The sequence below is a fragment of the Chamaea fasciata genome, unplaced genomic scaffold (genome assembly GCF_029207755.1).
Source record: "Chamaea fasciata isolate MVZ Bird 193981 ecotype frontalis unplaced genomic scaffold, bChaFas1.0.hap1 SCAF_20, whole genome shotgun sequence".
NCBI classification, from domain to species: domain Eukaryota; kingdom Metazoa; phylum Chordata; class Aves; order Passeriformes; family Sylviidae; genus Chamaea; species Chamaea fasciata.
The window spans coordinates 2,033,913-2,044,334 of record NW_027094105.1 but is presented as its reverse complement, the minus strand read 5'-3'; the positions used below and the strand labels follow the sequence as shown (position 1 = coordinate 2,044,334).

The following is a 10,422-nucleotide window of genomic DNA, read 5'->3' as shown; positions in this document are numbered from 1 at the left end:
ACGGGGCGGCCGCACGCAGGAATATCCAAACAAATGAACAAACAACCCCGGCCATGCTTCCCTGGCCTCTGCTCCTCCTCTCCAAGGCTTCTCCTTCCCCGGCAGGACGCAGCCCTGCCCTGCCAGGGCCTCGCCAGGCACGGGAGGTGGACGGACCCTGCGGTACCTGCGGGCAGCTGTTGTCTTCTTCTGGTGAAGACTCCAAGAGTTGCATATTCCAGATCCTCATGAGCAGTGATTCAGTTTCTGCTCATGTGATAAAGCTCCCTCTACAGAGTGAGCATGCCCAGAAGAGCCCATTTCACTGCTCCCTCCACTGCAGCCATTTCACAGAGAACCTGCCGGCTCCAGGGCGTCCATTGGAGCGCGATTATCCCGGGCATCCCGGGGACGCACCGGTAATGCAGATCATCTGTCAACTTTCTGACAGGGCGCCAGGCCTCAAAACTGATCACTCGCCTGAAAAAAAGAGAAAGCTTTTTAAACCACAGTGCTGTCTCGTGGCCTTCAAGAGTAGCACTTGCCTGTGGGAAAAGGAGAGGCAGGAGGGACAGGGAGGGATGTGAGTTGCTTGGGGATGTCCCCGGGCTGATTTTGTTGTGCTTAACAAAGCCCCCGACCTCTGAGAGCTGGGATGAAGGCACACGGGTTAAACTGATGCAGTGAGCAGTGTCCAAGACAGTGTCTTCGAGATCTGAACTGCTGATCTGAAGAGGAGATCATTTTCGCTTTGGGGACTAATAACCTGACCTGGTACAACTGACTTCGAAAGGGTATCACAAACACAGCCATGGAAGAGCCGGGGGGGAATGGAATGAAGGGACATCCTCATGGATCCATCCTCATCCTCACCCTAATGAAGGGATAGTTCACTACGAGGTGCAGGAGCTCTAAGCTCGGCTTATGTCAAACTCTACAATACTGCTGGCCCAGCCAGCAAGATAACAGAAGAAATTTTAGCTTCAAAATAAAAGTAGTTTGTCTCTGTTCCACTTCACAATTAAGCATAAACTCTTGGCAACCTTCATATCTGCTCAGGCTCCCAGTAAAACTGCCAGAGCAGCTCGCAGGAACATCTGTAAGCAGAGCTCGGCTGGAAGGGATTCAAGGAAGACTGGCATTTATCGGAGGCAGGAGCAGGAGGCTGCTGGAGCCGGGTGTCAGGCTGGAGAACCTCCCCCCGAGCAGGAGGAGGGCGGCCGGCAACCTCGGGGAAGAGGCCAGAAGGAAGAGGAAACTCCGACATGGCCCCGTGGCACCACCCGCGTGCTCTTGGCCTGAGGAAAAACAGCTTTCCAAAAGAGGAGAGCACAGGAGAGCAACCTCCTTAAGAGAGAGTTCTCTTTAAGAGTAGAAACTACAGTGAAGACGAGTGGAGTGTAATGTGTGACAGGGAGCTGGGGAGGGCAGGGAGCAGCCTGCACTGCAGGGAGGAAAAAGCCATCCAAATCCGTCGGGAGCTTTGGAGGAGCCTGGGGACGATGTTTGCCCTGCCCCAGCGCCAAGCGAGCCCAGGCCTCAGCACAGCACGACAGCCACGGCCGGCTCTGCCAGGCTGCGAACACCCACAGGCCACGCTTCCTCCAGTCCCAGCAGCTCTTTCTCCACCGTGGCCAGGCACATCTGCAGAGCTGCAAGAGAGCTGCCTCGGATCTCCCTCGGCTATGAGGATGTTGTTTTCCTCTCCACACTCTGGAGAAGGTTCACTACTAAACAGTTAAAACACACAAGGCTAAATCGAGATGATTGAAATTCACAGGCAAGGAGTATTTGAGGTGACAGTAAAAAGAAAGGATGGCTCTTTCACCCACCGGGTTTTCGTTTGATGTGAATCTTAAGTTTTAATACACACAAAATGAGATTTTCCTGGCCTTCCTCTCAGTTGCTGAGAGGTGTAGAGGTAACTCATTTAAAGACAAATTCAAAAATCCCCAAACAAAAGCAACAAACGCCGGCTATGCAGAGAAAAGTTGCATTATCCACCGCATCAAAAGATTACTGTACTTCAAACTAAAGATGGCTTTAAAACAGCTGACGTGCTGCCCTTCCTTGCAGCATGAAATTACCAAGCTTTCATTAAGAGCCCAGAAATAGAAACGAAGATATTAACAAAGGCAGTGTCAATGATCCACCACAGTCAACATTCCCTTTCTGAGATAAAATAACGCTGGAGAACGGCGGCACAGCCACAGCCTCCCCACTGCATCTCCACACCAGACATGTTTTCACTGCTGAGGTTAAATATACACTGAGAGCAGATGCTACCAGAGACGCTTTTCACATCTCATGGCCATCCTTGAAAGCACTAAACACTGTTTAGAAACAAAAAGGGAAAAGCAGAGCTCATCAGGGCACTGCAGATGCTTCAACAGCCAACTTGAGTCAAGCGATCGATCGGCGCCGGAGCAGCATCCCTGCCAGGGGGGATGCCTGGGTGTCAGTCAGTGAAACCTCACATTTGTGTCATCCAAAAGGAGCAAGAAGCTTCCAGGGCACAGCCACTGGCAGTGGGAGAGGTGCCTCCTGCCCAGGACCCCCCTGTCCCCCCTTGGTGGGGGTCGGGTGCTGCACACCAGCAGTCACAGTCCTTTTTCCAGGCAGGCTGTGGAAGAGGTTTTGCTGATGATGGAGGATGAGAACAGGCCCGTGCTCCGAGAAGCTGTGCCTTTTATTGAACCCAAGGGCTCTCCAGCAGCCTTCCCACCACACCCAACACCCCCCTTTCCAAATATTCCTGCCAGGGCCCACAGATTACAGGGTATTTTCACGGCTCTCCGGCCTCCCTTCTCTGATTGAAGGCTCGAACATCCCTTTCAGAATTCCCACATTTTTAGGAGGAAGGGAGCAGCACAAACACCTCCCTTCACAAAGGACATCAGGTTCCTCAGGGCTCTTGCTTAATGACACCATTAAGTCCAGCATTTTCACAGCTCCCTTGCAGGGGAAGCCCAAGTGGGAGGCAAAGGGAGGCTTTTCTTTTTATGGGAAGAACAATATTTAGCTCTGTAAATTACAGAGGGTTCTCCTTATTTCCTTTTTTCCATGAGGCTCCTCTTCTTGCAGATCCTCCAACTGATCAAATCTGATGCTCCCTTTCAGCCTCCTCAGAAGCAATCCCAAAAGCTGAAGGGACTTTGGGTATGACACGAGCATTTCTGCTGGAATCCTGATTGTTTCTGCACTGCTATAAACCATTCTCCAGCTCCACCACATGCTATTCAAACATTCCTTTTGCTCTTCACTTGTTATATACAACATTTCTTAATCAGAACGTCCCAGGACACACTGAGTATCCCCTGCACCCTCCAATGTCCATCTCCAGGCCCAGGTGACAGCTTTGAAAGAACAGGCAGACATTAATGCATCTTCTGGAATCAGAGCTTTCCCTGTCTTTCAAAACCTGGTTTTATTGCCCCAAAGCTTCCAAGCCACCTCCCTTCCGCCCCCCTTTTTACCCAGCAGAGTTGAAAATTGTTTTTACTTAATAGGAAACAAGAAATGTTCCCTGGGATGCTGCATTGAGTAAATCGTACACACTAAAAAGGAAAAAAAAAAAAAAAAGGAAAAGAAAAAAGATCCTCTTGGACAGCAATTGAGATGTGAGCTCTCTGGGAGATGTTGCTATGTTTTGATAAGAATATGCATTGAATATTTCATTTACGGGGCAATCCTAGAACTTTATTTAGCAGCATATTGGCCAGACAGCTGTAATTTAGAACATACTGTATTCCTAACAGTTCCCAATTATAATTCCTTCAGCTTTAACTTACAGTAACCACAGCTCCTTCTATTTTGGAGCTCTAAATCCACCATTTCTCCCCTTCATTCAGCTATGGCATATCAAGAGCTCCCACAGTACAAACACAGCCTTGCTGGAGAAGGGTTTTAAATCCAGCATTTTCTACCCCCAGCACATCAAGCAGGCTCCTGCTTCCAGCACTCTCCCTGCTCCACAGACCAACGTTTTATTGGTTTATTTGGGGACAGTGGCCCCATTTGTCAGCGCAAAGCCATCCTGCAGCGCCCTGCCAGCAGCAGGCTGGGAAAATGGCCGTGCACATTCCATCCTCCTCCTGCTGCAACAGGCGCTGGAGACCCTGCCAACAAGCCTCACGTGTTCAGCGCGGCCCTGTTCTTTGACCTCACACCTATTTTTTTTAAGGATTAAGGCACTGACATGAAAATAAGCAAGTTCTTCACCGGAGGAGAATCGGTGCTCCACAAAGCCTTTGTGTCTCTCCCCAGATCAGGAGCTCCTGTGGAACAGCGCCTGTTGACGGCTCTCCCAGCCGTCCTGCTGACTCTATCGAATTTCTGCAAGGAACAGAAGGAGCAGATGAACTCTGTAAAAACAAAGCTCCTGCCTCCATGCAAATATCCCTGGTTAAGAGGAGCGGAGAAATAGAGCGAGCATGATGTGTGTATGGAATTGGCTCCACAGACGCTGCTTCTCAGCAACTGCCATAAGGTGGCAGTGGGTCTTTAAGGCTACCTTACACCTTCCCACTGCACAATAGGAACGAGCACACCAGTGGGTTTCCAGCAGCTGAAACTGATTAAGTGAGATTTCTTCATCAAGGGAACCAGGCCCTACATGAAAACTTGGGGCTGAGATCACCTCCACCGCAAGAGTTCCCCAAGGAGGAAAAGGCAGGGGGGTCAATTCTGCAAAGCCATCAAGGCAGCCCCCATCTGAGCCAAAGGAAATCAACCCCTTTTCCCTCCTGCTGTACAATCACGGTGCTGTTTGTTTTACAGAAACGCTCCTCTTTGTGCATTCATCCAGCCGTAAACAAGCCAGTGACCATTAAAGAGTAGGAGAAGTCCTGCTTGGCCAGCAAGCCGGGCTCCAGCAGGATTTTATGCAGACAACACAAAAGCCAGCCCAGTAAGCTCAGCACAGGGCTGATGTAGCAAAACAGGCCCAGAAAGCAGCGAGGAAGAGTTGGGTTCACAAGAAAGATGGAACCAGGCAATAAAACAGGCAAGTTACTGTAGGTAATGAAGTGACTCACCATGCAGAATGCCCAGCACCGGGGACACAGCAATAAAATCAAATCTTTGCCAGTCACCCCCCGAAGCATGCTGTGAAAAGAGGCCGGAGGTGCCCTGAAGGAAGAGCTGATGTACCTCACAGCACACAGACAGCCCGTGATCACAGAGATTTCTGCTCAGGAAGTCAAACACAATAACTCTGTGCCACCCAAGGATTCACAGTGCTGGCAGAGCAAACCCCTCGCCTTACCTGTACCTACAGCCAGGCCAGAACACAGGTGCCATGTGTGAGGGGACGGGGCAGAGAGAGCTGACGTCCCCCTGCTCCACACCAACCCAGAGCTCCCCTACACCTCGCTAGCACAAACATCCAGAGCCAATGTAAATGTTTTATTGGCACCTCACCACGCAGCGTGCTTGTACAACAACTGGAGTCAATCGGCTCATGCAGCACATACCTGCTGGTGCTTACACATTCCTTGTAAAAAGCTGGCAACCACGGGTGAAATCCTAGAGCCCAGCTGAGCACAGCTCGCACTGCCTTCCCCCAAACCCACTCGCCAACACATTAAAGAAGCACAGAAAAATCTCTCAGCCAAAGGAATAAACGTGCACATTCCCTCCTCTCCATGCCAGTTTGGAGGACCTGATGTGGCAAGGTTTGTTTGCCATCACGGGAATGCAAAATAAGCCTGAAAGAGGGGAGTTTGAGTTTAACATTCCTTCGCCCTCCCGCAATCCCAGCCGGATCTGGGTTTAAACTGCTCAGAGCAGGTCTGAGCCCTGCGAGGCTCCCCGTTAATTATAATTAGCGCCCGAGCCCACCATGAGACGCAATCACGTGCCTGCCAATATGAAGGCTCAGCCCTGGCTGCAGCCCCTGCCTGCTGTCACCTCGTGTCACCACCCTGACATTGCACAGGTCCCTTCTCCAGGCAGGCCAGGCAGCCAGCAAAGGTCAGTATTCCAAACCCCTCCCCGCGGATCCGCAGGAAGCGTTTGAAGCCATCTCGTGTCAGTGGTTTAACTGCGCTGCTCTTGAATCAATTCCAACAGTTTGCACTCCATCCAGCCTCCTGGCTGCCCCAGCCCAGGGGCACGGCAAGGAACCGATGGATTTGCCCTACCTCCATCCCGGCTGCGGGTCCCTCCAGGTCCTGACTCCAGGCCTATCCCTCCTCCAGCCACAAATCCATCTCACTCCATGGGTGCAGCCTCCACCCCGGAGCATGCTCAGTACGGGCTGATCTTCAGCCATTTCAGAGCTTTAATGAAATGTAAGCATAAGGAAGTGTCATTAGCAAAAAAAAAAAAAAAAAAAAAAAAAAAAAGGAAAAAAAAAAAAAAGGTGCAGGATTTATCCCGATCCAGCCAACCTTCCTCTTCCCATCCTCTTGTCAAGGAGGTGAAGCTCTTGCTGCAGGGATCGCAGGCATTTTTAAGCAGCGAGCATCTCGTTTTAGAACAAAAGCAAGGAAAATCCTGTCTCAGGCAAGCCTTGTGCAAAAGGAGCATTTCCCAGTGACATTCAAACCAGCCAATTTGTCACTCCGGGCCTTCCACAAATTACAATATTTTCATGAAATGCCATTAATATTATTTTTTCCCTCAACAGGCTTCAAGCAAGGCTTTTAGCTGGCAATGCAAATAGTGCTTTCCAGCCAGCTTAAAGCTAAACCTACCCCAGTCTAGCCTGAACTCCTTGAAGGTTATTTTAACTCCATTTGCAAGAAAGTTAAACAGCAGGATGAAAGAGTGGGAAAGAGACTACAGTGTAACACACTCCATGCTATGCTTTCCTAAGGACCTGAATTTTAAGAGAGGTTTGTTTTTCATTCATCAGCCCTGAAATTCCTCCATCATTGCCTTGTCCCCCTCGATGCAGTAGGACTGTTTCAAGAAAGAATTAATAGAGGAATTTTTTAAAATCCTTCCCAGGTTTTCAAACAACAAAATATGAAAGAGACACAATGTTTGAGCACACTCGGGGAATAAAGCCCTGCCTACTCTGAGTGATGTACACATGGAGCTTGACTATTCCTTAAAAACTTGCATTTCTCCACATATCCTTTGCACGTTCCCTACAGATCCCTTCCAGCTCACTGAACTACCCCAGAAAGCAAAGACGGTGCAAAAGTAAAGCTTTGCCAGGGCAAAAATTGGTTATTCAATCCCAACAAAGTTGGAACATATATATCCTGTTCCTCATGTTGGGCCCAGGCCAAAACCAACTGTGGATATTGAAATCCGTGAATTGTGTGTGCTCTGCCGAGCGATGTTCGCTTCCCGTGGAACACGAGCACTGTCTGCTCCAGAGCTGGAGTTGGAGGAAAATTCAAAAATAAAACAAGTGACCTTATCAACACAGCACTGCAGGAAACACCAGGGTGGCAGCTGAACACCAAACCAGCTTTTTTCCCCAGACAAAACTTCCAAGGGAATCACGACAGCGCTACAGCCGTTCTGTACAATGCCACGAGCCAAGTTCAAGCCAAGATTCTCATCAGGCCCCAGCACATCTGTGCCAGATGCACTACGCAAACAACTCATGATGTTGTTCCCTTGTCCCTTCCCTGATAAATTCAGCCCAGTCCTCAACACCAAGCCTCAGCTTTTTAGCAAATTCTTTGGGCCCGTGTCCGCCTCGGGAGCGCCAGGCAGCCTGGCACGCCGAGCTGCTTTTGACTAAAATATTTTTAGAGCACAAAACATTTGGTAAAGTGACCCAGGATAAACCACACTACTTCAGCGTGCTGAGTTCTGCTCAGACCTCTCTTCCTGCTGAAGGATGTCACCAAAGGCCATTTGGCCCCAGGCTGTCCCTTCCCAGGGACCTTCAGCAGAGCAGGATCAATTCCCTCCACGCCGCACTGGGCAATCCCAGATCCCGCCCCGCGCCTTCATTAAGCACAGATTGATAAACCCTGCCAACAAATTCTCTTCCCATCCCCTGCCTTGCCTGGAAATTGGAGGTAGTTTAAAAATAATATTCAGACCATAAAATCCCGAGGCATGTCTGCTGAATCGAGCGGTGTTTGCATCTCGCACAGCTCAAGCATGTCAAATTTGTTTCCTTGGAAACAAAGACCAATTTGCAAGCATTGCTTTCTTCCCTTTTCTTTATTTTATGTAACGAAGACATCCATACCTGCAGCTCTTGCTGATACAAAGGAATTAAAGCATATTCACCTACCAACAGGGTTCATAAGAGAATTATTAATGTATTTCACTAATGAACCATTGGTTTGCTGCACTAAGGGAAACCCAGAGTTCATTACTATTTAAAAATCCTGTTTTCCCTCAATGGACGCACGCTTGAGGCACAGCATTTATATTGTTTCCTTGGGGACAGGTAGAAAAAAACCAGCAAAGCCCAGAGTGATTTCCTTACCCTGGGCTAGGGATGGTGGGTCCAATCTAAGAGGGAAATCCTGTCCTGCTCCTGCCACATCACTCCAAAGGACACACAGCTCAAACTCACCTGCCTCCAACACAGGCTGAAGAGTCAACACAAGCTTCATAAAAAACAAAAGTGATAACCTTGTAGCTATGTTTTGGCAGTTTTAAGCCCAACTTTTCCCCGAGACACGCAGTAGGGAAGAGGGAAGCCAGACCTTCTGTGCAGCCATAACTCTTCTCTCAGACCCACTCCCGCCAGATCCTCCCGGGGAAGGCAGTAAATCCTAAAGCAACGACACACAACCTCTCTGTGAGGGCACAAAACACGAGGGAGGGCAAAAGTGTCAGAGCTGAGATATCCACAGGCTCATTTCCAAAGGGAGTCAGTGCCCCCACCCTCCAGAGCCTCTGTCAGGAGCTCAGCACCTCTCACAAATGGCGAAAAATGGACACATGAGAGCAGCAAACAAAATCATGGCTCCTCAAACACGCCCTCCCCGAGACCAGCTCAGCACTGAGGGCATTCCCAGCACGCCTGGGCTGAGGCTGGTTTGCAATCTACCTGGGAAGGTGACCTTCACATCCGAGGGAACAGAGCTCCAAACTTCTCCTGTTCCTGTTGGGACCACTGGGTAGAAAAAGCCATGGGAGCTGCACTAACAGGAGGTGCCAGGAGCAGGAAAACCCTCCTTCCTCCACACAAGGGACAAAGCCTCGCCATTCCCTGTCCCTGGAGAATCCCAGAGTTGATACTGGAGCCAATGGCCAACCAGCACTAAATCTGATATGAGCTGGGGATGCTTCACACCTCAGGCCTTGGACTCCAACATCCCACGTATTCCAAAGGGGTTCCAAGCTTGGCAAGGCCCCTTTCCTGACAGAGCAGCCTTGCTCTCCTCTTCAACATGGCCACAGTAGGACCAATCACCTGGAGGGCAATCTGTAAACAAAAAGCACCATAAAAACCCCAAATCCTGCAAATGTCCAGCGGGACTCCCACAGGGTCTCACCCTAGAGCCTGAAAAATTAAATCTTTTTTCAGTACATCAACTTGAAGAGCACTCAGCACCACCAGCTCAAGGTTCCAATCTTGCTGCTGTCAAGGAAGCCTGGAAACAAATCCCCCAGACTACCAACAGTGTGCATCCTTTCCCAAGTACTGTAATGACTAAATTTTATTCCAACCAATGCCACAGTCTGAAGGAGTTTTGGAGACTGTTGAATGAATTCTGGGGGAAGACCAAAAAAAGCCATCTAGTTCTTCCTGATCAAAAGCAGAGAAAACACTAAAAGCAATCTAAATATCACCAGGTAAAAAAGAACCTGATAGGTACATGGTGATTTGCCTAGAGATACTGTAACAATAATTGGGATTTTATAAAGCAATTTCTAATAAAAGATGGGAATGGTAGGCAGTGTTAATGTATCTGGGAAAATCAAGGTTTGGAGAATTAACTGCCAAAAATTTCTGCAGTGGTTCTTCACAAATGTATGGAGCAGAGGAACAATGTACAGGAGAACTCAATGTGAAGTCATGCTCAGCTGCTGATTTACTGAGTCACCTCAACTGGCCAAGCTGGGCCAGCAAGGAATGTGTTTGGACAGCCCATATGAGATGAGTCAAATATAAATTCCAGTGAAGTCTGAGCACCTCAAGCTCCCTTGAATAAAATCCTCCATTATTTAAAAACAACCAAAAACCCCAAACCACATAATGTACGTAACAAACGCATCAGCATTTTCTCCCTCTGTCTGATATTCCCTTAACCAACGTGTTTTTGGAGGGGAGGGGAAATATTTATGCAGAACAGTGACCTTGCAATCACTAAGGAGCTCTTTGTGCCCTTTGCCAAGTTTGAAAGTGGGTGGATGCCATGTGGGTGAATCTGTGACACCAGGACACAGGCCAGACTCATAAAAGGAGTCAGACACGTTGGAATCAACCAACAGGAGCAATAAATTCTGAGAAGTTCCTTAGAAATGTTTTGTCAGATAACTGGGCTGCAAGTCAAAGCCCCTGGGGCAAGC

General features: G+C 49.0%; 1 protein-coding gene across 5 annotated transcripts in view; it reads right to left on the bottom strand.

The window, feature by feature from the left end:
• EHMT1 (euchromatic histone lysine methyltransferase 1) overlaps positions 1–10,422 on the bottom strand; it is a 119,744-nt gene that overhangs the window by 73,288 nt on the left and 36,034 nt on the right. Inside the window, exon 1 of one of the 5 annotated variants that reach the window (XM_066201466.1) lies at positions 6,123–6,204. The exons of 2 other annotated variants lie outside the window; for them this stretch is intronic. In XM_066201466.1, the coding sequence (XP_066057563.1) occupies positions 6,123–6,128 (6 nt within the window). In that variant the 5' untranslated portion in view covers positions 6,129–6,204. Of the gene's footprint in view, positions 1–166; positions 388–6,122; positions 6,205–10,422 lie in introns of those variants that run through there. 2 more of the 5 variants (XM_066201460.1, XM_066201464.1) reach the window with 2 other exon arrangements.